Source organism: Trametes versicolor, assembly GCF_000271585.1.
Source record: "Trametes versicolor FP-101664 SS1 unplaced genomic scaffold TRAVEscaffold_1, whole genome shotgun sequence".
Classification (NCBI taxonomy): Eukaryota; Fungi; Basidiomycota; class Agaricomycetes; order Polyporales; family Polyporaceae; genus Trametes; species Trametes versicolor.
Genome location: NW_007360321.1, coordinates 3,209,561 through 3,235,972, shown reverse-complemented (window position 1 = coordinate 3,235,972; position 26,412 = coordinate 3,209,561). Strand labels below are relative to the sequence as shown.

Sequence of the window (26,412 nt, the reverse complement as noted above, 5' to 3'; positions counted from 1 at the left end):
ATCGTGATCGAGGTGAGGACTCATTAACACGCGTCCGATCATAATATCCCGGGACTGACCACCACGCTGTAGATCATGCAGCTGTTACACCCACGCGACCTGCTGAATCTCGCGCGGACGAACAAGAGCTGCCGAGAGCTCCTTATGAATCGCAGCAATGAGTTTCTCTGGAAAGCTGCCCGAGCCCAAGTCGAGGGGCTGCCGAAGATTCCCCCAGGGCTTTCCGAGCCAGCCTACGCCAACCTGGTGTTTTTCAACAACTGTCATGTAAGTTGTTTGTCCACAACTGGAGCGCTCATTGGACTCAACAAACCGTGTTTCAGATATGCCTTAAGCCCAATGTACAGACTATATACCACAAGTTCCACTTGCGTCTCTGCAAAGAGGACTGCGGTCTCCAAATGTGGGGTGTAGCTCAGGCTTTCTATGCGCGTTTACTCACTAACAATCATGCATTCCCGCTCCCAGTCTCAAAGCTCACGCTGTGAATACTCTCATTCAGGAAGTCAAGGACCAAGTAGGAGAGCACGCGGTGAGGGCGTTCCTCAGCACCGACCGCAGTCGCGCGACAGCGTTAGTTCTAAGTATTTTGGCGCTGAATGTGCAGCTGGCTTACTGAGCGACATTGCAGGCGTGATGTCATATATTTCAAGCCTCAAGTTGACGCCTTCCGCCTCAAGTGGGGCACGCTTACCGACCGGGGCGAACAGACCCAATTCGTGCAAGAGTGTGCGGGAGCCGCCGTGGCGCGAGAGCGTGTAAGCACGCTTCTCAGCCCTGGGCAGCGGCGTACTATCATACTGATGGTCTATATGTCAGGCCGCCAGCCATCTATACCGCTGGATGTCGGACCGGCTAGACAATCGAAAGAAGGAGTTAGGACACCTGAGGGATGCTAGATTCGAAGCGTACGTTGCGCGTGCCCTCGCTGCAATATAAGCTGACCATGGGCGGCATGTTCAGGATCAAGACACGCCTCCAAGACGAAGGTTGCGGCAAGGAGCTCGAGGCCTTGGACGTGTATTCTTTTGAGTGTCTGCGCAAGTTGCCTGCAGTGCACCGCCCGAACAAACTCACTGACAGAGGTACGCGTTTTCTTCCCCACATCACAGTTTCCTCGTTTCTGACACTCGGCCAGCGTGGAACAGTATCCGAGATGACGTGGTCAAATACGTGCAGCATTGCTATACCGAACAGCTGAGACGTGAACAGCTTCAACTGTTCTCGAAGAGGATGGGGCTACTACGTGCAGCTTTTGCGGACCATCGCAGAGAAACAGGTCGATTGGACCGGCTTCGGACCATGGCCGACGCCTGCGAACCCGAGGCTGGCGACCTGGCGTACTTGCCCGAGTTCCGCGAAGTGATCGAGGCCCCAGCAGAAGTCGATGTTTCCAAAGAAACATTCGCCCAGCTTATGACGCCATGGCCCCAGCTCGTCGCAAGATGGACCGGTGAGCGGAAGGCTGAGTTCGAGCGGCTGATGCTGCCCGCTCTGAAGGGCACACTCGCCGTCGCCGCCAAAGACATACTCGACCTTGCCGTTGCGACATTCTCATGCTACAAGTGCTGGGGAGTTCGTCTACGCTGGCCCGCCGTCCTCAACCATCCCTGCTTCCGGCCTCAATCTCAAGGACCTTCTGAAAATGCCGTCAGCACTGAGTTCGACAGGGCCGTGTACACCACAAGAAGTTACTGGGACGTGTTCAGTATCAAGCCGGCGTGCGTCGGCGTGCATTTCAGCCGCACGCGTAGCACTATACGTGTGTGTAGCCAAGACCCTGACACCGTGACCTGGGAAACCATGCAAGCGGATCCGGCGCGGTTGATGTGCAAGCTGTGTTCGACGGTGGATAGATGTCAAATCTTCGATTGGGTAGCCGCGGTAAGTGGCTTGACATACTTTCTGTTCAATCTGCAGGACTCAGACGATCCGTCTACTAGGCTATACACGAAGCTGAACATTGGGACGACATTCTTGATCCTGACCAAGTGGTATGGCTGCGCGTTCCCGACGATCAAGCCGTGCAAGCCGGCAAGCTCGCAGAAGCGCTTGATGCGTCGACCAGGGACGAGGTCGCGTACACCACTGACGGCCAACATTATCTTACCTGCGCCTTGTGCTCTCACTATCAAGTCAAGCATACGAAGTCTATGCAGGAGCACATCAAGAAGAGGTGAGTTCGTCCCGCTCTAAGTTCAATCCTCGTTTCAGTTTACGTTGTTCTGAATCCTTTTGCGATTGTAGGCACGGGAAGAAGAAGTTTGTCAACGGTGTGGACTTTTTCGCGTTCGAGGAATCTTACCCGCGCGCCCGCAACGGTTTGCCTCCAGTGTGGATGTACTCCGTCACGCTCGCCAAGAACGCGGAGGTCAAGAGTGTGGTCGAAGCGGGCCGTGGCTTCTTCGCTACTGGGTTCCCTTCGGAGATCCTCTCGTATACGACTCTGGCCGATGACCCTCTGGACTCATTCTGTGCGGGCTGGTTAGTTTAGACGTTATATTCGGTGTACCTTCTTGAGTTGTTCTTTTGCTCCTATGCACATATCTGTATCATATTCCTATGCACATACCTGTATTACGTTTCCATGCACATACCTGTACTACGTACTGCTTGGACTTGGTTTGCCAGTAGACTTAGAGCATATATGAGTACTTTGCGGCACTAGAGCGCGCACACGGAGTCGATGTTTCCCGCGAGTGTGGCTGATGATTGAGAAGCGCCGGCACAGCCACCGAAGGACCATCTGCTCCTCGACGTCTGATTGGTAGACGCTTCGGTGGCCGAGATAACGCCCAGCAGTTCGTCTGTCTCACTGCAGACGCCGACGCTCTCAGGCCGCCTCCACACTCAACTATACCGACCTTGAATATCGGAGACGGGCAAAGGTCTAGTATGACAGTCGAAGAGGGCAAGTTGCCCATGTACGGGATGCCGACCGGTGCGCCAGCGCAGGCGCATCCCGGGCCCCCCTTGCGCCGCCGTCTCCTGCGCTTCGTCCTGGCTGCTGTGCTGTCCGTGACTGTGGTACAGTACCTCGGCCTGGTCGCACAGCTGTCTGGAAACGACAGAGGCGAGGTGGTGAATGTGCCATTGCGCGCGCAGGAGTACCTTGACAAGTGCCAGCTGCTTGCCGTCAAGCCCGGCCCTCCTGCCGACTTCCATACTCGGACGCACTCGGACCGATTCGTGCCAGGGACTCAGCCTACGCTGATCCTGGTACGCCTCTCTTCTGGAATGGCTCCGAGTTAATACGCTAATGTCTGGCTGGCCTATCAGAACGCGACTATTTGGACGGGGCGCGACAACGGCCACGAAGTTATTCGCGGCGACGTTCTCCTCCACGGCGGGATCATCAGACGTGTCGGACATTTGCAACAATCTACGTTGGAGGAATACGCGGATTTGACTCGTATCGACGCGAAGGGACGTTGGCTGTCCTCTGGGTAGGTGCTCTCCGGGCTCGAGTACATCCGGCCCCTCGTTTCTTTCGCATACTTACACTTACTGACAATGTTTTAGAATTGTGGATTTGCATAGTCATCTGTGAGCTATACCTATGCTCGTCCTGCTAACAGAATGCGGATTGACATATCGCCTGACTCAATCAGAGGTGTAGGCTCAAGCCCGGAGTTAGACGGCGCTGACGATACCAACTCGCTGAAAGCCCCAGTACAACCTGTACGTCCGAGTCGCTTTCCTCTACGCGAACGACAGCTAAACAGCTTGACAGTGGCTCCGAGCGCTCGATGGGCTGAACACTCACGATGATTCCTACGCGACCAGCATTGCTGGTGGCGTAACGGTAAGCATCTTCAATCCATGGTTCACTGCGACTACCTAAGGCTTACCTCAAACTTTTTCTAGACTTCGCTTATTCTGCCGGGTTCCGCCAACGCCATCGGTGGTCAGGGCGTCATCATCAAGTTGCGTCCGCCTACAGACCGCTCGCCCACCGGCATGCTTCTAGAGAACCCGTATGAGACAAACAGGACCGTGTACGATCCCGCCGTGTCGTTCCGTTACCGACAAATGAAGTGCGGCGTTGATAATATCTCTGCATCAAATCAACACTTCTAACGTAGCTGCATACAGGCATGCGTGTGGAGAGAACCCTCGTAAGCGCGGGCAGGTCCATCTTACAACATGTTGCTCACTGCTCTCATTGTGACTTAGATGGTGTCTACGGCCCCGGGTTCACTCGCATGGACACCACATGGGCGTTCCGTGAGGCGTACGAGAAGGCACGACTGATCAAGCACTCTCAGGACGAGTTCTGCTCGAAGGCCGTCCATGGTGAATGGGCAGGCCTTGGCGAGTTCCCGGAGGACCTTCAGTGGGAGGCTCTGGTAGACGTCCTCAGGGGACGTGTCAAGGTGCGCCCGTGATCATTTGGATCAAGAGCGCCTGAGCGAACGTATCCAGGTTCAAAACCATTGCTACGAAACCGTGGACCTGGATGACATGGTCCGGGTAAGTCAAACGAATTGTCTTGTCCGGAATATGTACTTAACTCAGCCCTACAGCTTACGAACGAGTTCAAGTTCTCTATTGCTGCATTCCATCATGCACACGAGACCTACCTTGTGCCAGACACGCTGAAAGCCGCATATGGTGAGTAAATGCGTTAAGCCACAGTACTGAGCACATCATGATCTTTCATATTAGGTCACCCACCTGCGATTGCACTCTTCGCGACCAACGCGAGGTACAAGCGCGAAGCTTATCGTGGCTCGGAGTTCGCGCCGAAGATTCTCGCCGACAATGGTTTGCAAGTCGTTATGAAGGTCCGTACCCGACTCTGATGCATGACGTCCCATGAGAACACTAACAGATCGATGCCTATAGTCTGATCACAACGTCCTTGACTCTCGCTTCTTGTTATATGAGGCGCAACAAGCACACTACTACGGACTTCCGGCTAACTTGGCTTTCGCGGCTGTCACCTCGACGCCTGCACGGGTTATGGGTCAAGACCACCGCATTGGTTATGTTTCGGAGGGTATGTTGCACAGTCGTCCTTTTATGCCTTATTGCTCACAATTACTCTAGGCTACGATGCCGGTACGGCACTCACAGTAGACCGTCACTAACAAGTACAGCATAACTAACATTCGCCCCAGATGTTGTACTATGGGATAGCAATCCCTTGGCCCTTGGTGCAACACCGGAGCAAGTGTGGATCGACGGGATCCCCCAAATCGCGAAGCCTTACGCGCACACGAAGCCTGCTGCATTCCAGACGCTGCCCAAGACGCCAGACTTTGAAGAGGAGGCGAAAGAGGCACTCAAATACGAAGGCCTGCCCCCGCTCGAGCCAAAGCGGTCGAGCGCCAATGTCGTCGTCTTCACCAACGTCAGCAGCGTCCACCTCCGCGAGGGGCAAGACATCCGCGAGGCGTACGTCGCCGACGCTGCAGACGCGCTTTCTGCTGGGGTGGTAGTTGTGCGCAATGGTCAGGTCGCGTGTGTCAGCGCTGCTACGGGAACCTGTGTGTCCTCTGTGCGTGCCGAGGACAACGCGGAATTCGTCGACCTGGAGGGCGGTGCGGTCTCCCCAGGGCTCGTCACTGTAGGCTCGCCTCTTGGGCTGGAAGAGATGACGTCCGAGGAATCCACCATTGACGGCTACGTCCTCGACCCTCTCACACACGCCGTGCCAGAGATCGCCGGGGGCAGTGGGATGCTCGTCCGCGCTGCTGACGGCCTTCAGTTTGGGACTCGCGATGCTCTGTACGTATTTCACGCATCGCCCGCTCGTTCGTCCTACGCTCATACGTCCGTCGCAGGCTGGCATACCACTCTGGCGTGACGACGGGCATTGTTGCGCCGCAGAGCACGGGATTCCTCGCCGGTCTGAGCACGGCATTCTCGACTGTCGCGCACCACAAACTCGAGACGGGCGCGATCGTTCAAGAAATAGGTGCCTTGCATGTGTCCATCCACCCCGTTGGCATCCCCAGCGTGAGCACGCAGATCGCCGCGCTGCGCCGCCTCCTGCTCGGGGAGACGACAGGCGAACTCAAGCATTGGCTGCGCAAGGTCAAGCAGGTGCGTCTCCTTCAGAACCTGTCTGTATCGAACTGTCGTTTTATGATGCTTGTAAACAGGGTGATGTTCCTCTCGTGGTGGATGTTGAAAGCGCAGACGCGATTGCATCCATTATTTCGCTCAAGACGGAAGTCGAAGCGCACGTCCACCACGCGATCCAAGTCACGCTCATCGGCGCCACCGAGGCTCATCTCCTCGCCAAAGAACTCGGACAAGCCAATGTCGGCGTCGTTATCCAGCGCACGCGGCCGTTCCCCAACGTGTGGGAGAAGCGGAGAATGTAAGCGCCCTACGTATCGCGGTTCTTCGAGATTCCGTTGTGGTGTGCTCACCCGTTCGCTAGATTGCCTGGCCCGCCGCTCTCTGAGACGAACGCGATAGCTGTTCTGCTTGCACACAACGTTACAGTCGGTGTGGGCGTCGAGGAGGCATGGATGGCGCGGAACACGCGCCTCGATATCGCCTGGGTAAGCCTGCTCCGTTGAGGATGCACCCGTTCCGTCTTGAGATGCTCACATTGCGTTTCTCAGGCTGCACTGGAGTCGGGCGGTGAGATCAGAAAGGCAGACGCACTCGCGCTAGCCTCCGTCAACGTCGAGAAGTTGCTCGGCGTTAAGACGGACGGCCTCCAGGCAGACCTTGTTGCTACCCGGGGCAGCGATCTGCTGGAGTTTAGCAAGGTGGTGGGCGTTATGTCTCCCCGACGCGGGGTAGTCGATCTCTTTTAGGCCAGTAGCTTATACCCCTATCTTGAGTCAGCAATGTATCTACACCTACCTCGGGCGTGAAGCTATATACCACATGTCTATGTTTGGTCGCCTCACACGAAAACATTCGTCTCGCCGACGGTAGTTGGAGGACTGCCAAAGAACTTGGAATCTTGACGTTTTGCCGGTTCGTTACCGTACTAAGGAACGGAACCTCCATCTCAGTGTTCCGTGGACACGCAGACGCTGCGAAAAGACTAGTCGTCACGAAGATGATTGCTTGATATAGCCATACAGTGGGGGAGGCCATTACGAAAGTATCCTTTGATTGTGCGATACGCCGTGCATGCGATGAGTGACGACGACCAACGTGTTCACAGCGTGCGCTAGAAAATACAGCAGGTATCATATGCGGGGGGCGGCGTCCGTCGTCTAGAGCTAGAGAGGAGGGAAAGAGAGCGTGATCATGAAAGCAGGAGGGCGGTGCCAATGCTATGACGCCCCCTCGCTCGGGGACAGCTTGAGTATCCGGAACGAGCTCGCGGACTTCTCGCACAGGTACATCTCGTTGTCCCGCCGGCCGAGGAAGATGAGCTCGTCGTGCAGGTGCTCTGGGTCGCCGTCGCCGGACATCATGAACTCTGGACGTCCCGGCGACTTCGACGGCCCCGTGCTGAGCTTCTTCCGCGGTACTGACTTCGAGGTGACAGCCGCTGTGGGCGGTGGAGTGGGCAGGGAGGATATTGGCGAGCGCTGCGCCTCGATCGGGGTGCCGATCTTCCACACGAAGGGTTCCCGGCGGTTGACAGTAGATGATGAGGGATGGAAGTGGGGCAAGATGGTGCGGGAATGGTCTGCAGGTCGCAAGAGCGCATCGCCAAAGTCCACTGCTTCGATGCCTCCTTGACGCATCGCAACGAGGACTGCGCGATCCCTCACGTCGAACGCCTCCAGGCGCTTCACGTCTCCCAGTCGACTGGTTGACCCGACAAACTGCGCGTCGTCGTCGTCTGCGCTCCAGACGAAGCGCCCCTTGAGCACCGATCTGCCACGGGAGTCGACGATCGTAGTACTGTGGCCGCCACGCGACGAAAAGAAAAGCGCAGGAGGGCCAAAGTGTTTAGGCTGCGTCAGAAGAGACTGCGGGAGGAGAAGGGGTTTCGTTGAGTCAGGGATGATAGGGGTGGCGGAGAGGGCAGGAGGTGGAGGTGATGAGCGGAATGGATGGGAGGGGTCGACGCATTGCAGCCGCAGGTCTTTCAGCAGGGTATACTCTGTATCCTCTTCCCTCCGGACGGGGAGATCGGGAGGTAGCAGGCCGTCGCGGTACCATGCCTGCATGAGTGACGCCTTCCATGGACCTGTGGCACCATGAGAACGTGCACACTAATTAAACAGCTGTGAACATACCATGGATTACACCCTTGGGGTCGCGGTAGAACCATTTCGATGGAGGTGCGGGGGTAGGAACAGGCAATCCTGGAGGAGAGAACTGGACCTGTGACAGGTCCACATTCGTGCCGCCATTGGCCTCGGGCTCGAACTGATTCCTGTACTCCAAGAAAGACCGATACGTCGGTGGGATGATGTACTCGTCTGCAATCGTGGCCAGAGGGAAGTTCGGTGCGAACGATAGCTGCTGGAATGTACTATACGGGCTGGCTTGTGCAGCCGCAACGGCCACAAGCTCGTCCGCAGAGGCTGCAGTCGTGCTTGCGGTGTCCAGCTGGACCTGGGATGTAGTTTCCGACGGCGGCGAGGCAAGCCCAGGACCAGGGGTCGGTGGGTCGTCCGCGGCGGGAGGAGTGACCGCGACACCTATCGTGACGCTTACCGAAGTCTCCTCTTCACCGTTGGCAGCTCCGCCATCCGTGTCGGCGTCACCTGTCCGCCCAGACATATTCTCGCGAGCTCGCCGCCGTGCCGCTCTTCGCTCTGCACGCCCGATCCTGACTTCTCGAACCCGCACGGTCGCAGGCTCCAAACCGAAGACATTCTGGGAGAACACCAAGAAGACCTCCACTAGGTCATCGCCCTGGAGCTGTAGCTCAAGAGAGCGTGGCGAATCAGGCAGAATGAACGTGCGCGAAAGCCCGAGAGCGGTCCGATAAGTGCCAGCGAACAGCTCCACTTTCTCGCCGTTATCCCCGCAAAGAATGGCCAGGAAGCTGGGAAGAGCGTAAGGTGACGCACCGGCGGCCTTGACAAAATGGAAGATGCTCACCTCTTCTTCGCGGTTTCCACGGCCTTGACTGCTACGGCGCCCTTGGTACCTGGAAGCTTCACGTACTCCAACTTGGGCGCAGGGGCGTGAGCCGGGGCGGGCAAGTTGGTAGACTTATCAGAAGCGTTCCCAGCCATACGTGGAAGGGGAGCATCGTCCGATCGCCGTGCCAGGGCCTGTGAAAGTATACGGGGCAAGAATCGCGAATGCGAATTGCCCCCGGATACAGGCGGCATAGGGAGAGGAGGAGGCAGCGGCGGAGGAGGCTGATCAGCAGCAGGTTGGTTGGCAGATGAACGAACCGGGCCAGGCGACGTCGATGGTCTCCTCAGCGTCATTGACCGAGAAGGGGTGACGGTGGCGGTGGAAGCAGAGGGCTGGATTCGACCAGATTGTGAGCGGGAAAGCACGTTCGGTCTCCTTTCGCGCATCTCTGGGACGCTGGTAGGCTCGATCATGGCCTGGCTGAGCTCCGGAAGCGACGGGATGGATGACTGCGACTGGCCCGACGTAGCCGAAAAAACGCCACCAAGGACAGACCATCTCCGCCGCCGCCTGTTAGCCTCGCCGGTGCTCCGCCGTGTATGCGTCGAATGTGACTCCGAGGTCCTAGGACTTGAGGGCGCACCACCTTCGACATAGCTGGAGGAGTCAATAAGAATCGGCTCCTGCGGTTGCTCAGCACCAGGGGGGCCGATATCCGGAAGACGGCTCTCGAACAAAGCCTCCGCTAGCGTGATACGTTCGCGAGTCGGCGTAGTTGGGGAGGACGGTGCAGGCTCCCCGTCTTCGTCCTCTTCAGCGTCGGCGTCGGCATCAGCATCCGCGTCGGCATCGCCGCCGGGAGACATGGTTCCACCTCCAGTCAGAGGGCTGCTATGAGTGCTTAGGGCCTGACGAAGCGTCAGAAGAGTAGGCGTAGGAGAAGGAGGCGGAACGGGAATCACAGTGGCCGTGGTGTTCGAGCGAGTCAACGTGAGATCTAGGTTGGCAGGTCTACTTCGACGATTGGAGGATCGGGCGTTGATCGACGGGGCCGTTTGTGATCGCGCCATGTCTAGGCGAGTAGTTGGACTGGATGGTGGGCCAGATGCAGACCCACCCATTGCGCTCGTCCGTTCGTCCAGAGCCTGACTCCCGCTGGGGGCAGTCATGACATTGATAGCTTCATCGTCACTCGAGGCCCAATCACCTTTCGTGTCGTCCTGGTGCTCGGTTTCACCGTTGATATTAGTCAACGTATGGCGTCGCGAGACGGTCCCGGCAAGGACCTCGCTAACCGAGGTAGCCCGCGAGCGTGTACGAGAGGTGGGAAGAGCAATAGCCTCGCGCTCGCGCGGAGGTGAGTGCGTGTAAGCAGGCGGCGGTCCAGCGGGTTCGGGCTGCGGAGGCTGCCGAGTAGGAGTCTTTGGCTTCGGCGTCCTAATGACGGGCGGGCGAGGTTGCCCAGGCGGCATGACAGACACGGAGCTTCGCCGATTGGTAGCTTTCTTGTCGTTCACCGTGGTCGGCGGCATGATTGCCGTCGTAGGACGTTTGTCCGTGGATCCCCTCTGCTCCGGCTCGTCGTGGTTGAAGAACGTGATGGCCGCCATCGGTCGCTTCGTCTCCTCCCGGCGTGCCCGTTCCCGCTCGCGCCTGATCTCGACGTCCATCCGCCACTCTACCATTCTTCGGATCTCTTCCAAAGCATATACCCGGACACCATCTCTGCGACCCGCGATGGCAACAAGCACGCCACGATGCTCCATCACCACGACGCTCTTGAAGGGCGCTCTTCGTACCAAGGCATATGGTTGAAGTGTTGGGGGCGATACGAGCGGGAGAACATCCAAGCCCTGTGAATGGCACAGCAGGAGATAATGGGGCGCGAGGAAGGCTCCGCTCGTTGGAGGCGTGCTGAAGTGGGCCGGCGAGAGATGGGCCGTCAGAGAAGCGATGCTGAGACCAAGGTCGTCCAATGACGGTGGTGGAAGCTGCGGTGGTGGTGTCGATGGTCGTGCAGGTGCTGGTGAAGACGCCCGAGACGACTGATTTGCAGGCGAGGGAGAGGGAGGAGCAGGCTCAGGTGCGGGGTTTGGCGGATGGTCTCTACGGTGAATGAGATTTGACAAGAAGCCAGAGAAGCGGTTCGATGCGCGATTCTGCTCGAATTAGATCGCTGCGCTCGGCAACATACAGATTAATTACGAGGTACTCACATCGAGAGTGGCTCGGTTGCGACGCCGTCTATCGGCGGCAGAGAGAGGTGCCAGGTTGGCGCTATTAGGCACTGTAGAGTGTGCTGAGGATACGCTGCGAGGAGTAGCCGGTAACGTTGGACTGGTGGGCTCCGTGACCTGCACGACAGGCATACTATGTACACTCGTGGCGTCCGCGTCAGAAGCACGTTCCTGGGGGGTGGGAGGGTCGAGGACGGTAGGAGAGGGCGTCGCGATGTCATGAGTTTGGGTTTTATCCGAGGAGACCACCTTGGGTCCTTGGACGGTCAGATCCTCGGGATGCTCATCGACTTCCTCTATCGCATCTCGTTCGTAGTCGGTCTCCATGGTGTCCGGAGCGTCACTCCATTGGTCGTCCTGGAGAGGTGGTGGGGAACTGGACGAGGCAGGGTTGAGCTCGAGGCTGTCGACCGAGAGGCCTGCGGGGTATGAAGCCATGGTCTACTGAGACGGAGCGGGGCCGAGAAAGACGAAGCAGGCGACGATGGACGCGAAGCAGGCGGGGACGGACGGCCGCCGAGCCTGCGTGCGTAGTTGTATTCCAGGGAGACGGTTCGGGCGAGGGCGGTGAAGGGGGTAGGAGGAAGAGCAGGACGGAGTGTCTCGCAGACGGTGACGGGGAGAGCGCGCCGACAAATCGTGCCGGCGCCGTTCTCTGGCGTCCTCCGCCGTTGTCTCACGCCTGCCGCTGCATCACGCTCGCACGCCCCACGCTCAACCGCCCTGCCATCCTCGAACCTCCTCCGATCCGTCCTCGGTCTTTCCCAATGCCCCATGCTCCCGTCGCAGCCGCAGGTCCTTGTGCACCCTGAGGCCTGATCACTTCTGCGCGACAGCCTCAGCATGATCCGTCCACCCGCGCTGTTTCATACCCATCACCCACGAGCTGTTGCCGCTGCTTGAGCGCGCAGTAGAATTCAGTTCCTACATGTCGCGCTCCATATGGTCACCACAATACTAGCACCGTCTTACATCGCCCACAGCATGCCGCGCCGTGTGGTCTTATGAGATGACACGCACACCAGCGTGCTTCCGGCCGTTCATAAGGGTTACCTACCGGCGTTGGTCCGACTCGCAAGTTTGGACAGCCTGCGCAATACGTACGGCACAGCGAGTACAACGAATATCCGAAAATTGCAACGCCCGGACGCCACGCCGCGTCAATCATCGTCGTCGTCGTCATCCAAATCCGCCGCTGCTGCTTTCTTAGCCAGCTCGTTCCCAAACGGGTCTCCGTCCTCCATGGCAATCCTCACGGCCTCCGCCTTACGTCTCCGCTTCTCGTCAGCCTTCCGTTCCTTCTCCTGCTGTTTCTTGATGAATGCATTACTCCCTGGGATCTTCTCCGGATTTTTGCACAACCTGAGCCGCCGGTCCACTTCCCGTACAGCTTCGACGTCCGGCGGTGATCCATCCCGTAAAATGAGCGTCTTGATCGGGTCCAGTACCTCCAACACCGGCGGCCGGGGTGAAGCAGGGAATTTGGCATGCGCCCATGCTGACGCCAGCGTGGGCGAGGCGATGGAGAAGCACGCGAGGGCGATCTGCGACGGTGTGTAGATGAACTCCGCGTCCGTCAAGCGCGCAGCCCGCACATAGCCTACAGCGGCTTCGTACGCCTTACTTAGCTCTTCAATGGAAGCGTCGGGGATGTTCTGAGCGACGTGGAACTTCAGCGCGTAACCCAAACGGACAGGTGTACGTGGCTCCCACCTGTACGTCTAGCCACATCCCCCATAACGCTCTATGTGGATGCCACACCGCGAAGTCGAACCCTAGACTCTGCGCCACGAGGAACTCCAGGTCAAGAACATCAGACGGGACCGTTCGCGGGATGTGGGCTGCATATGATTCAAGCGAGATGGGGTGATTGGTCGTCTTCGTAGCGAGAAACAGCGCCGTCAACCTATGGGCGCGTTCGTGAGCGCGCGCGCACTACCAGATAGAGAACAAGAACGTACATGACGTTCTTTGGATGCCAGTCCATGACAGTGTTCTTGAGGTAGAATCGTTTCATGTATGAAACGGCGGTGGCTTCCACTTCCTCCGGGAATCGGAAGTGCCCGCATAGTTGGGATATCTTCCCGACGTAGAGCTTCACGAGCAGGTGCTCCTCATCAGCGTTCAAAAAGGATACGCTTGTGGACGATCCTGGCTAAGCATCGCGCGTATGAGATCCTAAGCGTACTGCAATCGTCACGGGGCTTACAGAGTCCGACTCAAACGCGTTCCTGATGGCAGAGACAGCGTCCTCGTTCAGTGTGTGTCGCATTCGCCCAAGCTGCTCCGGCGAGAATCGCCAGTGAAGGTACTGCGTGCTCCCCTCATACAGCGAATGTTGTGTTGATGAGGACGCCTGCGGGGGTCCTGATGCTGATGTCATAGTCATTTTGACGGTAAGTACGGTAACTCGAGCAGATCACTGTGCAGCTGAGTGGGGCCCCGGTCGCTCAGGCTTGTGGTGGTCGTGGTCGAGGAGTGCCGGGCCGGCGACGGCTGCGGGGTGAAAGATCTTAGATCAATGCCGTGATCGAGAAGTGCGAACCCCAGAAAGGCAGTTCAAGATGGCAACCGTGCACCGCGTTGGCCCGTTCCTGAGAGCTGTCCTTCGCGACAACGCGTCAAACACGCGCTGTAGCTCGTTCTCGCACCGTCACAGGCAGGATCCTGTTCTTGCATCACCCCACGGTCAGTCGTAACGGGATACGGCATATCAGTGCAACGCCCGCGCTGTGCGCGGTGGACCTCTCGCAGTCTTTGAAGTCTGAGCTCGTTGCAGCTCTCGCTTTCCATCCTCTGCTTCTCAGGCTGGGCCCGCCGGTTTCATTTCTCGCCCCCTCATGTAAAGCGATGCTCAAGGTGCTGGATCACCCTCTGGGCGCCCGTTCTCGGACCTTCCAAGCGCATGCTCATCTAATCTCGCGGCTCTTGCTGTCATTCGTTCTCTATCTATTCGCTTCCTCGCACATTCTCGCTGTCGTCGCCCAAGATGTTGTGAATGGTCAAGATGTCTGCCAAGGCTTCGCGACAGTAGACAATCCAGAAGCCAACTCGTGAGTCAAATGGACACGTACAACATGTCAAATGTTTCACATTCCATCTAGGACCCTTCATGCTGGAAGCGAGACGGACGTCTCCATTGACGTACGTCATGTCTCAGTTTTCCATGTACAGAGCCTTATACTGCAGTCCTAGGTTTCTGCGCTCAAGAACACTACCCTCGGTATCGACTTGCTCGAAGTATACCTCGTGTCTTCTGAGGCACAGAAGAACATCACCGTGTCCTCCGGGACACAACTACTATCTCAAGATCCTTCCAGTACTGTCAAGCATATACACTGGACTATTCCGACTTGTTTACAGACCGGATCGTATAACGTACGTACTGCAGCTCACTAGAAAAGGCTCATCACTAACCCTCCTGTATAACATTGCAGTTGACACTGTACGAAACGTCCCACCTTAACGACCTCAGCTTTTTTGCTATTACCCCCATCCCCGTGCAAATCGAGAACACGGGGAATGCCACCGACACCTGCGATTCTCCGGAGAACGCCCTCCAAGCGCAACCCCAACTGTCAAACCCTCCTCCAGCCGACGTCGTCTCAGATACCAAGTCCCAGAGCGGCGCCTCTCCCAGCGATGTCGCAAGCAGCTCCTCGGCCGCCTCTCAGACCGGCGCGGACTCCGTAGCTGCGACAGCCACTTCCTCCGGGAATGCGACCGCCTCTGCCACGTCCGCGGAGGTGACTGGAACCGCGATCGCCTCCGGGAACGTGACTGCCTCCGCCACTTCTTCAGACGCAACCACAGCCACCCCACCCTCGTCCTCTTCCACCGACGGAGGGAGTATCATTACTATCACTGCTGGAGACGGCGACATCACCGTGAGCGTGACAGGCCTCCCAGGCACCATCGTTATCGAGCCGTCAGGAGGTGGCCCCTCGCAGACGATGGTCGCCTCCTCCACAGGCTTCGTCACCATCTTCAAGACCGTCGCCCCGACTGCGACCGCGACGTTGACGGAGATCATCTCTGCGCCGGTGACGATCACGCTCGAGGAGACGTATGTGAGCACGGTGACGGCTTCGGGAACGACGGAGGAGTTCACTGTGACGTATGTCTTCTTCGTTTTGAGCTTATAGTGTGCTCCCACTGACCAATTTGCGACAGCCAAACCGTCCTTTCCACCACGGAGCTGGTCGCAACGCAAATATCGAGCCCTCAGCAAGCGGGGCTACTCCCGATCAACTCAGGCTCGATTACCTTGCTTCCTTCTGCTCTCCTCTTCCAAACGTCGTTGCTGGCATGTGCTTTCTTGTACGTGTTGAGGCCGTTGCTTTGATTGTAGATAGGTCAGACACTATGGACTACGTATTTGGAGTGCTTGTGAATCAGTAGTCGCGAGGGTGCGAGGACGTAACCTATTCCTATCTATGCGTGTCTTGTTTCTGGACGGTGTGCGCAAATAGGTCGCGACTTATCAGTGCAAGCCTCTGACTCCCAAGCTTGAAACATTGCAATGCCATGATACTACAAAATACAACAAGGTAAAGCAATAATCAACAATCGCCCTAAACGATACGACTCCGAGCATACATCATGAAGCAGCCCAATACGGCGGCGGCATGCGGCGCGACAAACTCTAGACCGTCTGAGCCTCTAGCACCTTCAAATGGCTCATACCACACGCGCCCTTGTGGAAGTCGCGCACAAGACGATACTTCCTAAACTCTGAGCACCCCTGTACGTCACAATGTGGCGGGCTAGATGGCGGTAGTCTGGGCGGCGGGTTGTCCACTTGCATTGCGTTGTCCCCGGCTGCATCGGTCGGAGGCAGCGCCGCTACCGGGATCGAAAATGAGATCACCGAGGTCCTCTCGGTAGGCGGAACCGAGCCTTCTCCCTCCTCTCCCGCTTTCGGAAGAGGTTGCGCTCGCGATACCCATCGATACATTGTCGGCACGAGGGCTGGGGTGTCCACAATGTCTTCTTCTTCTCCTTCGCCTAGGGCGTTGTCCCCAGGTGCGGGCTTGTCCTCTGCCGTCGCGAGTGCATTCCGTTTGCCACGCGCACGGGATTGCTTCTTAAGGAGACGGTTGATGGTCTCAGCCTAATATCGCCCGTGTCAACGATTGCTACAGCAGCCTGAGGGAAGTACAAGCGCCAACCTTTTCGTCCTCCAATTTCTTCTCAGTCAGATTTCGACGTTTCCTCGCGGTCTCTTCGCGTTTGAGTGCAATTTCGATCTCCGTCAGTGGTTTCTTCTTCCGTGGGTTAGGGGCCTCGGCTTCATGTAAGGCGTTAGAGCGCAAGTTGACGCGTTCACAGCCGAATGAACGTACCCAAAGAGACGTGCGAGGAGTCCACGACATTTCTCAAGACCGCTTGACGTGCCGTCAAAGCCCGACTGCCCGCGCCTGTGGTAGCTTCCGAGGCGGAACGTGTAGACCCCTCATCATCGTCCTCATCGTCATCATCTTCGGACTCAATATCGCTCCCTAGACGCGTTCCTGTGTCAGTATGCGAGGCGAGACCCGGACTGTGCGCCTAACCTCGTGGTACATTTCGACGCGAGGCACGAGATGGGGTGTTGTGCGCGGACGACCTTGTGGCAGCAGAGCTTGGGCCCGCGTTCTGTGGGAGCTTCAGCTTGATCTTGAGTCTCGTCGGGGCCGCGACTTCGGGTTCTGTCTCAGAGACATCCTGCTGGGGCGTTAGCAGCGACCAAAAGCAGAGCAGGTGGAGGCCACGTACGTCTGCCAGCTCATCCTCGATGTCCTCCTCCACTACATCATTGTCATCCACCACTGCCTCGTCGTCGTGCTCGATGTCTCCCACCACGTCTACGTCGTCGGCTTCGCCCTGTTCATCGTCATCCACATCCATATCAAGCTCGTCCTCCATGACCTCTGACTGCGCCTCTGCCGTCACAGAAGATCAAAGGCCTGCATGAACGTTGACTGTATTCGTGGAACTTACCACTGGCTACCTCCTCGTCCTCCGATTCCTCCTCGTATATTTTTCGCCTTGGCGGCATGCTAAGTTATGTATAACGGAAGCGTTGTGAGGCACTTTGACTAGACAAGCAGGTATCAAGCAGAGAATACGGCCGTCTTGGAGAATCTGAGTACGTGCGGGTGGGTACAAGTGAATTGACGCGCACGGTACGCGCCGGCGATCATACAAGTTCATTCTGTTTACCGCCGGCGCTTCCCGCAGGATGTCTTTGAGTCCTTTTGTCCCCATATCTGTTGCACCTATCTTCTGTTTGCTCCAGCCGTTGCTTAGGTGAGGAAATATCTAGACAAAGTGAGTCATTGTAGCACAAGCTGTTTTGTCCTGAACTCGTTAAGATGTTTCTCAATGTCTTGCATCTTTCCTGCAAATCACCCCTCCGCGGCGTATGAGTTTTGTGGGTTGCGAGTCGGAGCCCTTTGCTCATTGTATAACCGTGTAAGTTCTGAGAGCTACAACTATATGCTGGAGCTATTAGTCCAATATTGACTGTGGCATGCATTGGAGTTACTTGATATCAAGAAATGTATACACGGCCCGGATAAGGTGGATTATAGCAGATCTCGATCACCGGCCAAGAGATCTCAGAAATCGAAGGAGATCGCGTGCGTCGACCGCCTCGCGGGACTTGGTTCTGAACCTCGTCAACGTTCCACATGATGTCGCCCGCTACGGCCCGCTTATCTATGCTGCAGTGGTCGAGAAGGTTGATCTCAGACTCCAACGTGCAGCGCTGTCGACAAGACCAGCTTTCCCCAAGAAAGGTTGTGGACAAGGACAGCTGCTAGCGGTGCTCCATCAAGTATGCGCTGGATAAGTGCTCTTCTGGCTACGTTGCTGGGCGGTCTCCCGCTAGCTCACAGCCAGCCAAGCCCAGAGGAGATAGCTCCATTGTACCGAGCCCTCTCTGACAGTGCCCCGAATTTTCAAGCCATAGCGCCGCGCGTACCTCTCTCGACCAACGACAATACGGTAGCGCCTCTCATCGACCTGCAAGTTTATGCTCCGCCTGTTGTTCCCACCGGTGGATCAAAATGCACAGTAGAACTCCTCACACACGACTTTGGAGACGGCAGCTACGGGGTCCCGGCGGTCGTACCCTACACTCCCCCGTCGTGCGGGTTACCTGGCAGCTGGGCGGCAATTACGCTCAATCTAACGGTGTTCTCGTGAGTTGTCCGGTTCCCCTCTTTTACGCGACGTTACCCTTCCTGAACAGTGGACTGCGCGCGCAACAGAAATGGAACTCAATACGATCGATTGAGTGTACATCTCCTTACCATCGGTGCATGAGTTCCTATTGAGCCAAAATTGCAGTCTCTGTACCTATCTCACGTCGAAAGTGAGTGCCGGCATATAGCAACGAGAACCTGCCGCTAATTAGCTTTAGTCTGGCGGCACTCTGGCGCGGAACCGACTAAGACCGGCACGGTGTGGACGTGGGTCGCCCTCACATCAATTCAGAGTCCCAATATTCATAACGACTCTTTCTTTTTATTTTTCAGGATGTTGGTGCCCTCAGCCAGTCCTTCAGGCTACTGCTGACAGGTGAACAGCGTCAAGGATGTCACTCACTACAGTGCCCTCTTTTCTGCCCCTGGGGACCTTCTCATGGACTTCAGCAATATCATATCTGCCGACCTGTGAGAGCCGCCGTCCATATATCCGTTTCGGCATAAGCTGACAACAGACTGATCCGCCCAACGAAGCGGCCTGGATGGCGCTTTCCATGGTCTGTCGAATCCTGGCATGCGCAGGCCGCTATCCCTGCTCATCGAAATGATTAATCACCAGTGACGTTGACGGGTACCTTCTATGCGCCCACTCGCGAATTTCCCAAGCCAGCCACATCCGACCTGATCCTGCCAATAACCAATCTGTCCCCCAACCAGCTGAATTTCTTCGCCATCGCCGACGACCTGGGTGGGACCGCCAACGTCACCGTCCCGCGCAACGCCCAACGGGCGGTGATCGAAATATACGCGTCCGGCAACTCAGAGGAAGAGTTTTGGTATCTCAACACCCCCGATGCGTTCCTGCCCTACTTCCCGGCGTCGTCTGGGCTCATCGGAAAAGGCCCCTTCCGCGAGGTCCAGGCGCTCGTCGACGGCCGGCTCGCGGGCGTGGCGTGGCCGCACGCTGTCATCTACACGGGCGGGATCACGCCGACGAACTGGCGGCCGCTCACCGCGTACGGGACGTACGACCAGCCGACGTATTTCGTGGACATCACGCCGTTCCTGCCCCTCCTCGCGGATGGGAAGGAGCATGCGATCACGCTCCGTGTCTTGGGCCAGGGGCAGTCGCCGACTATCAACTCGGACTGGTTTGTCTCGGGCTCCCTTCACGTGTGGCTGGGGAAGACCGCTATCACGGGGAAGATGACGAGGTACGAGGTGTCGGAGGAGCCCGACATCAAGACTACAGGGAGAGCCTCTTCGGATAATGCGACTGTGTGGACGTCCGTGACCGCTAGCAGGACGATCCTCGTCGAGTCGATGGTTCATAGCGACCGAGGACAGGAAGTTGTCCGATTCGAACAGCATCTGGGATACACCAACGAGCAGAAATACGCGACCGAGGGCCTTGTACAGGTGCGGTTTCGTAGCTCAAGGCTATATTCAATACCGTCTCATCTCGCTACGCACTCAATCCACTCATTAGTGGGGAGTGCAACTTACAGAGGGAACAACACAATCCACTGTTAGCGGGAAGACCGCTCTGAGGGATGCGTTTTCTTTCCCCCTCTCGGTCTTCTCCAATTACACGCTCTACGACCTTCAATTCGGTGCGTACCGTCTATGCCCCGCATACGTATCTGAATATCAACATCTGCACAGGTGCCTATGGCTCCGCAATCAACCAGACCTACACCCGCGTCCTGCAGTCCCCCGTCCTCGCGCACGGCACGCACTCCACCCTCTCCATCCAGCACGCGCAGGGCACCGTCGGCATGGACGACGCGCCTGGGCTCCGGCACGCCATCAACGGCACGGGCGCGACCGACCAGCAGTTCGCGTTCACGACCGACGGCGGCGCGACCTACTTCCGCCGCATCGCTGCGCAGAACGACGCGTGGGTGCGGGACGAGGTTTGGGGCACCCTGCGCGACGCAGAGCCGCCCCTGCCGCGGGAGCAGATCTTCCCCGAGGGAGGCCCGGGCTTCAGAAGGGAACTCGCTCGGGGGCGACGGGCAGAGTGAGAGGTCCGGGGAGTTGCGAGTTGCTGGATGGGGATGGGGTTGTGGCACTTCTCCCGGGGTGCTCGGGCGACCTCTCGGTGCCGAGGCTGGTTGTACACGACCTCTTCCTCTGCGCAGTCAAGCTCGGGGATGGTGTAAGCTGCCGTTGTGGTGGGTAGCTTCCATATAATTCAATCGTCGTAACTTCTTCACACCCGCCGTGCGAGTGATGACGGCCTTGAAAGGCATCTGGCCTCCTAGACCTTGCGCACAATTTCGAACATCTTGAGTACAGATTTTTGTCATGTTTATGCCCGGCAGGCAGCTCCGATCGTTGCCTTGGATGTGTTGGAGAGCAGCAACGGTCGTTCACCGATATTTCGCGCGGACGTTCTTGTCACCACACGCGTGACGTAACGCGTCCGACGCGGTCACTTGACCGACCGCGGGCGCTCAATTTCGGTCGCGACCCTGCACGCTTATCCCATTGGAGCTTGGTGCGATTCGCGAGCAGCCGGGGCGCCAGCATTGCAGCCATTTTCGCCCTTTCTCCTTCTCGACCGTACCACACATCACACTACCTCCTTTGAATTACTGAAATGCCCCCCAAGCGCAAGTCTGAAGTGCTCGAGCCCGTCGACGTCACCGTCGACGCGCCCGAGGTCGAGTCCGAGGATGACTACGCGCCTGCTGTCGCCAAGCCGGCCGCGAAGAAGGCGCGGAAGTCGGACGTCGGGGAGGGCTCCTCGTCCGGAGCGAAGAAGGGCAAGGCGGCCGACGAGCCCAAGAAGAAGTGGTTTGAGATCAAGCTGGAGGGAGAGGAGGAGGTGAGCGGCAGCCTCTTGTAGCCTCGCGTGTCATGGTGTGACTGAACGCGTCTGCGTTGATAGGGAGAGCTCCCGATCTAGTGAGTCCTTGACCTTTGCGATTTGTCGCGCGCGTTTTCAAAGGGTATTGACTGTCATTTTAGCGATGACTGCAATGACATTCGTCGGAAGATCAAGGCTCTGCAGAAGGAGTCTGGTTTCAAGGTACGGTGTCGTGCCAACGCGAACGCGTCTCTCCGCTTTATATCTTGCTAATTTTGCTGCATAGGTCACGCACTGGCTCGAGGCGATTGGGAAGATCAACAATAACTCGTACCAACGTTTCAGTAAGCAATGCCTGCACGTTTGCTTGTGCCATGCTGACGACTCGTCCAGTGAAAGCCAGCGGACCCACTGGCGGCGCGTCCAACGGTACCTACTACGCGGCGTAAGCCCCTTGCTGTTAGCTGACCTGCGATGACTTGGACTGATACTTGGCCCACAGCTACGTCTACTTCGAAAAGGTCAGGATCGCGGAGGGCAAGAAGAAGACGCCGAAGCGCATCCGTAACGAGCAAGAATATCTGTCTGGTATGCCCACGGAGGAGCGTAGGGGCATGTGGGTGAGGGCATAAACCAATGCTTCTCGACGAGGTCGAGCTTTTTGTGCGTTATCTGCTGTCTGGTCCTACATCACAAGTATATGATACATACCCTAATCGCTCTGCTAAGCTGTGCATGTTACGCGTCTGCGTTCCCATGATCCTTCTTCCACGCTTCGATCCATTGCACTATCCGTGCGACGTTCGACTCGAGGTCTTCTGTGCCTTCGCTCTGGAGTTCCACGACGATCTCCGGGGCGTATGATGACCGCGCCTCCTCGATGACGACCTCCATGATCTCCGCCTCGTTGTTTTCCTGGATCTTTTTGAGAGGATAGCCTCTACATAATTCACTGCGGATGAGCTGCGCTCCACACTTCCGGGGCGGCCGTTTCTCACCTCTTTTCCAGACGGTCCCACAGGGCTGTGTGATTGCAGCGCAGGACGACTACGAGATCCGCCCATCGCTCTGGGAAGATATCGCAGGTGTGCCAGTCGAGAATGATGCCACCGGCGGCAGCGAGCGGCTCGAGCTCATCGAGGAGCTACGATAACGAGCTGTGTTGATCAGCGCGGTGCGCGTGTGAGCAGCGGGGGTGGGGCGGCGCACCTTGTCCTCGTCGACGGTATAGCTCTGCCAGTCCTCGTCATACGACTCGTGGAAGCCCTTTTCTTTCACCAAGTCGCCCACGTTGATGTGTTTCAGGGGAATGGGGGACTCCTGCGCAAGAAGTTCGGCATGGGTAGTCTTTCCCGTGCCGGGCGTGCCAGTGATGACGATGACAGGGCTCTGTCGTGATGTGGACATTGAGGGGATCTGCAAGACCGAGGGGAGCGCGAGAGCGGGGAGCGAGGCGAGATGGTTCGGCGACGGGCGCGGATGTGAGCAATGTACGCGAGGGACTTGCGTAGGAAAAGTTGACAACCCAAGTGATCGCGCAAAAGATGAGGGGACGCGGGGAATGCCGTGCCCGATGCAATCGACGCCGATCGGCTGGATATGTGCTCATTCTCGCCGCGGCCCGCTGAGCCGCCTTCCCCACACTCACCGTCGACTCCTCTTTGCTCTCGGTTCGACAAGTTCGATCGTTCGCGGTCGTGTCGCCGGGACAGAATTCATCGCTGGACGCTTGCACGCTTGTCTGACTCGCGACACATGGCCTGGGACGGATGCAGAGGGTCGGCTATGCGGGTGTCAGAGGCAATCAGGGCCGAAGACAGGCTTAATTATGCCAGGAAGGGGCAAGTCGCGTGGGTGTGGTTGGTAGGTCCATCGCCAAGCAGCGATGGGCCCGTAGACGTTTGACGCCAGCCCCGCCCTCTCCGGCTTTCGTCGTCTGGTGCTCGGCATTCCCAACCAAGGCCACATCGGCCCAACCACTCCTCCCTCTTCCCCACTCCCGTTCCCGACGCAGCTCGCCCTCGCCGCCCCCGGCGCATCTTGCCTTCTCCCCCCGTCACCTCGCCTGCACTTGCCTCTTACACTCGTCAGATGCGCTCCTCCTGGTGAGGCTTGTCTCATTCTCCTTCGACGGCCATGAGTGTGGGTCCAGGCCCGAACTCGATCTTCACGGGTCGTGTCTCCGGAACAGAGTCCTTGGCATCCCTCAGCCCTGCACCTACGACGCCTCATGAACCCTCTGCTACCGCCACGACCACCGGACCCGGCACGACTGCCAATGCCGCATCCGACCACACCACATCTTGTCCAACTCCCTCTCCCAGCGGTCCGCCCAACGTGCTTCAAGTCGTAATCCATACAACAGTGACGATCCGGGACTTTAACCACTACTACACCGTCCCCATATCCAATTTTACGCCCTCCTACGTCGCCCTCTCCGATGGCTCCCTCGTCAGTCCAGTGTTCATGCCCAACCTCATCATCTCCGAGTTCTGGCTTGTCATGGGCGGCGCGCTCTGCATGTTCTTCTTCATCAACACCTACAAGTCCTTCACGTATTGCAGGGTCGTGAAAGTGAAGAACAAGTCGCTCTTTTACATGCTCCTCGCAAGCCAGGCAATAGGTCTATTCTCCTCGCTGTTTTTCATCGTGGCAGACTTCGACAGCGACCTGGACTGCACTCTGTGAGTAGACTGTTGCTCTTGATGTTATTGTGCGCATATTTAGTCCGCAATTCAGGACTGGGATCGTGAAGAAGAGCGGAGTGCTCGTGTCCACTACTCTGCTGGTATGTTCGGTGTATACACGGCCCGGAATTACCTCTCAGATTACCGTTTAGATCCCCGGCATCCTGGGTACGAAAGCGTACAAGTGTCTGAGTAACGCGGGGTTCGTTATCGTGGTTCTGGGCCTAATCCGTGCTGCGATTGTCGCTGTCACGGGGGTCGTACTAGCCGAGTACAAGGGTGGCAGGCGATTCACAGGTGAGCATACATATACTCGAGTCCCCCCTTTGCGGCTATGCTGAAGGAACCTAGGAACGTGCGAGACCGTCTATGAGTCTACGCTGTTACCTGTCTCCGTCGCGCTTCAGTTCGTCGAGTCCGCCTTCGTATGCGTCTGCTGTGAGTGCCTTTTGGCGTTTCACGATATCCTTTGCTCAATTTGTTGCAGTTTTGTACGCGGTATATAGGTCATACCGGAGCCCCGCAGACCACGCCCGGCTCTCGCTGACCGTGCAAGATGACGAGTCGAGCACGCTCGACCTGGAGGACAAGGATGACCATTCTCCTACGAGTGAACCCCGCCGGGGCTGGTGGGACTACGTGCCCGGCTCCGAAGGGAACAAATCGAGGGAGCTCGGACCACCGAGCCCCGCCCTTCCATCCCCGAAGGATCTTGCCAACCGGTTTCGGCAGTGGTGGACGGGAGAGCCCGTGCTGCCCAGCACGGTCTTCCAGCGGAAGCCTTCCACTCCGGGCGACTTGCCGATACCTCAGCCGCGGATGCCTCAGCCGCGGATCTCCTCCGCATCCGGTGCGAACGCGCTGTCGCTCCGTCTCGCAACGACGCGGGATACCGATCGACCGAGCTCCCCGCCGCCGCCGTCTGTTATGGACCGTATCATTCGATACGTGCCCCGTGCGGAGCTCTTCCGTGCCATGCTCAGAAACGAGGTGAGTACACCGACGAAGGAACACCGATTGAGCAGTACTGACGTTCGGCATCGCCGCAGTTGCTCTATACAACATTCCTCACCGCGGTTCTCTTGGTGATCACCATCGTCATGTGGTTCGGCATCACCCAGCACCTCCTCCTCGGGGCTAACAGCTGGCTCATGGTGGACTGTGAGTCGCTGATACTACCGCCGGATGCGGCCCTGTCGATACTGACCGCGTCGCGCAGGGGTGATCATCTCGATATGCTCCATGCACAGCTTCAGCCGGGTCGCGCGGCGCCACGAGCGCGACGCATGGCTCCAGAACCCCGAGAACTGGCGGTCCATCCACCGCGCAGAGGTCGAAGACAGGACCACGCTCCGCCCGAAGAACTCGCGCCGCGCGTGGTCCCCCGTCAGCGTGTCCTCGAACTGGCGGCACCGGCACCGCGCGCACGGCGACTCGGACGGTCCCTACAGCAACAGCATCTCGCGCTACGCCTCGACCGAGCCGCCCGACCCGCACACCCTCGCGGGCCCGTCGCGCGTGCGCACCGCGTCGTCCGCGCGCTCGCGCGACGTCTCGCGCTCGACGTCCGTCGTGTCCTCGCCCGTGCAGTCCATGGACTCCGTGTACCGCCCCGCGCAGCACGTGCAGTACGGCTCGCCGCGCATCCTGCCCTCGCCCGAGTACCCGTCGTCGAACGCGAGCACGCCGCACTCGTCCGACAGGCACGCGATGCTGTCGCGCGCGTCGTCTGTGGTCGCGGTTGCGGGCGGGGCGTCGCCGACGTCGCCGCAGCGCCGCTCGTGCTCGGCGCCGCGCATGCGCACATGTGAGGGCATGCCCGCGCCCCCAACGTGGAATCCGGAGAACCCGGAGCCGCCAGACCCTGGCCCCGGCCCTAGGGAGACGTGATAGATTCAGACCCTGAGACTCTGGGCGCGTGTGGAGGACCCGCTGTGTGGCCACGCTTGTACGGCTGTTGTAAGAGTACCTACCGCTAGCTGCTTGCTACTTGCTACTTGACTGCGGACGTTCGTGGACGGACTGCATTAATCGCTTTCCCCTTTTCCAGACTCGTACCTTATTCCGTATCGCACGCACGTCGTATTGCTCTCGTATGTGTCGGGTCTCGTCGTTGAATGAGACTCGAGCTGTTTTGCCGTTGCGCGAGTTGTGTGTTCGGCGCTTGCGATGTCATTGCCACCTTCCACCCAGTGCTGAGCTACAGTGCAATACCATGACCGGATACTTTGCATTACTGCTGTGGACAGTTGTGGAGCGCCGCCTGTATATATCCAGACGAAGGAGAAAATGGATCGGCAAACAGATGTCGCGAGTAGGGAGACTCTACTCCAACCTCCCATGAGCAATAATGATGGAAATAACGAGCTCTGGTTCGCCCTTCGTGTAGACGACCCGCATACATATGGCGTGTATGCTATATACTTATATGGAGTTGAAATAATAAGGAGTCTTCACTAGGCGGACACTCTTCCTACTCCCCGGCTGAGAATCGTGTTGTGTGTAATATTCGA

The 26,412-nt window shown here is 57.8% G+C and overlaps 9 protein-coding genes across 9 annotated transcripts; 5 read left to right on the top strand and 4 right to left on the bottom strand.

The window, feature by feature from the left end:
• Window positions 1–72: 72 nt before the first annotated feature.
• Window positions 73–2,196, top strand: TRAVEDRAFT_109725 (uncharacterized protein; the record flags this gene model as incomplete). The annotated part of the gene is made up of 5 exons (XM_008034914.1): window positions 73–271; window positions 661–758; window positions 820–908; window positions 964–1,020; window positions 1,086–2,196. Coding segments are annotated over 5 exons (1,554 nt in total), but the record flags the coding sequence as incomplete, so codon positions are not given.
• Window positions 2,197–2,828: 632 nt separating this feature from the next.
• On the top strand, window positions 2,829–6,814 carry TRAVEDRAFT_25850 (carbohydrate esterase family 9 protein). The gene is made up of 18 exons (XM_008033680.1): window positions 2,829–3,219; window positions 3,280–3,446; window positions 3,523–3,546; window positions 3,612–3,681; window positions 3,734–3,805; window positions 3,868–4,037; window positions 4,096–4,118; window positions 4,177–4,376; window positions 4,426–4,473; window positions 4,527–4,614; window positions 4,669–4,787; window positions 4,849–5,002; window positions 5,053–5,064; window positions 5,124–5,733; window positions 5,790–6,051; window positions 6,111–6,331; window positions 6,395–6,518; window positions 6,582–6,814. Exons 1-18 carry the CDS (start codon window positions 2,932–2,934, stop codon window positions 6,777–6,779), a joined length of 2,850 nt encoding a protein of 949 aa, XP_008031871.1. The 5' UTR covers window positions 2,829–2,931; the 3' UTR covers window positions 6,780–6,814.
• A 248-nt stretch (window positions 6,815–7,062) lies between these two features.
• TRAVEDRAFT_159428 (uncharacterized protein) lies at window positions 7,063–11,705 on the bottom strand. The gene is made up of 4 exons (XM_008034913.1): window positions 11,184–11,705; window positions 8,983–11,126; window positions 8,169–8,926; window positions 7,063–8,119 (listed from the first exon to the last, which is right to left on the bottom strand). Exons 1-4 carry the CDS (start codon window positions 11,640–11,642, stop codon window positions 7,251–7,253), a joined length of 4,230 nt encoding a protein of 1,409 aa, XP_008033104.1. The 5' UTR covers window positions 11,643–11,705; the 3' UTR covers window positions 7,063–7,250.
• A 659-nt stretch (window positions 11,706–12,364) lies between these two features.
• On the bottom strand, window positions 12,365–13,587 carry TRAVEDRAFT_112086 (cyclin-like protein; the record flags this gene model as incomplete). The annotated part of the gene is made up of 4 exons (XM_008034912.1): window positions 12,365–12,859; window positions 12,918–13,110; window positions 13,166–13,359; window positions 13,414–13,587. The coding sequence occupies 4 exons, from the start codon at window positions 13,585–13,587 to the stop codon at window positions 12,365–12,367; spliced, it is 1,056 nt and encodes a 351-aa protein (XP_008033103.1).
• A 1,834-nt stretch (window positions 13,588–15,421) lies between these two features.
• On the bottom strand, window positions 15,422–17,345 carry TRAVEDRAFT_68517 (uncharacterized protein). The gene is made up of 6 exons (XM_008034911.1): window positions 17,187–17,345; window positions 16,962–17,128; window positions 16,760–16,910; window positions 16,550–16,705; window positions 16,376–16,494; window positions 15,422–16,317 (listed from the first exon to the last, which is right to left on the bottom strand). Exons 1-6 carry the CDS (start codon window positions 17,242–17,244, stop codon window positions 15,850–15,852), a joined length of 1,119 nt encoding a protein of 372 aa, XP_008033102.1. The 5' UTR covers window positions 17,245–17,345; the 3' UTR covers window positions 15,422–15,849.
• Window positions 17,346–18,026: 681 nt separating this feature from the next.
• On the top strand, window positions 18,027–19,988 carry TRAVEDRAFT_110824 (uncharacterized protein; the record flags this gene model as incomplete). Its single annotated transcript, XM_008034910.1, has 7 exons — window positions 18,027–18,391; window positions 18,461–18,507; window positions 18,607–18,665; window positions 18,771–18,865; window positions 18,932–18,954; window positions 19,017–19,816; window positions 19,887–19,988. Coding segments are annotated over 7 exons (1,491 nt in total), but the record flags the coding sequence as incomplete, so codon positions are not given.
• A 1,014-nt stretch (window positions 19,989–21,002) lies between these two features.
• On the top strand, window positions 21,003–21,844 carry TRAVEDRAFT_110692 (uncharacterized protein; the record flags this gene model as incomplete). The annotated part of the gene is made up of 5 exons (XM_008034909.1): window positions 21,003–21,247; window positions 21,374–21,434; window positions 21,499–21,556; window positions 21,606–21,657; window positions 21,715–21,844. 5 exons carry the CDS (start codon window positions 21,003–21,005, stop codon window positions 21,842–21,844), a joined length of 546 nt encoding a protein of 181 aa, XP_008033100.1.
• Window positions 21,845–21,950: 106 nt separating this feature from the next.
• TRAVEDRAFT_42203 (P-loop containing nucleoside triphosphate hydrolase protein) lies at window positions 21,951–22,619 on the bottom strand (the record flags this gene model as incomplete). The annotated part of the gene is made up of 3 exons (XM_008034006.1): window positions 21,951–22,152; window positions 22,211–22,356; window positions 22,422–22,619. The coding sequence occupies 3 exons, from the start codon at window positions 22,617–22,619 to the stop codon at window positions 21,951–21,953; spliced, it is 546 nt and encodes a 181-aa protein (XP_008032197.1).
• A 729-nt stretch (window positions 22,620–23,348) lies between these two features.
• On the top strand, window positions 23,349–26,038 carry TRAVEDRAFT_159418 (uncharacterized protein; the record flags this gene model as incomplete). The annotated part of the gene is made up of 7 exons (XM_008034908.1): window positions 23,349–23,896; window positions 23,952–24,000; window positions 24,052–24,196; window positions 24,251–24,337; window positions 24,387–24,889; window positions 24,949–25,060; window positions 25,119–26,038. The coding sequence occupies 7 exons, from the start codon at window positions 23,349–23,351 to the stop codon at window positions 25,787–25,789; spliced, it is 2,115 nt and encodes a 704-aa protein (XP_008033099.1). The 3' UTR covers window positions 25,790–26,038.
• Window positions 26,039–26,412: the final 374 nt, after the last annotated feature.

Bases quoted from the DNA above. Each gene is read 5' to 3' on its own strand.
- TRAVEDRAFT_25850 (XM_008033680.1), top strand. From the start codon at position 2,932: ATGCCGACCGGTGCGCCAGCGCAGGCGCATCCCGGGCCCCCCTTGCGC. The intron at 3,547-3,611 runs GTGAGCTATACC...TGACTCAATCAG, and splicing joins GTGGATTTGCATAGTCATCT to AGGTGTAGGCTCAAGCCCGG. The intron at 4,377-4,425 runs GTGCGCCCGTGA...GAACGTATCCAG, and splicing joins TCCTCAGGGGACGTGTCAAG to GTTCAAAACCATTGCTACGA.
- TRAVEDRAFT_159428 (XM_008034913.1), bottom strand. From the start codon at position 11,642: ATGGCTTCATACCCCGCAGGCCTCTCGGTCGACAGCCTCGAGCTCAAC. The intron at 11,127-11,183 runs GTGAGTACCTCG...TAATTCGAGCAG, and splicing joins GCAACCGAGCCACTCTCGAT to AATCGCGCATCGAACCGCTT. The intron at 8,927-8,982 runs GTGAGCATCTTC...CGCTCTTCCCAG, and splicing joins GTGGAAACCGCGAAGAAGAG to CTTCCTGGCCATTCTTTGCG.
- TRAVEDRAFT_68517 (XM_008034911.1), bottom strand. From the start codon at position 17,244: ATGCCGCCAAGGCGAAAAATATACGAGGAGGAATCGGAGGACGAGGAG. The intron at 16,911-16,961 runs GTACGTGGCCTC...ACGCCCCAGCAG, and splicing joins TCGAGGATGAGCTGGCAGAC to GATGTCTCTGAGACAGAACC. The intron at 16,318-16,375 runs GTTGGCGCTTGT...GGGCGATATTAG, and splicing joins AGAAATTGGAGGACGAAAAG to GCTGAGACCATCAACCGTCT.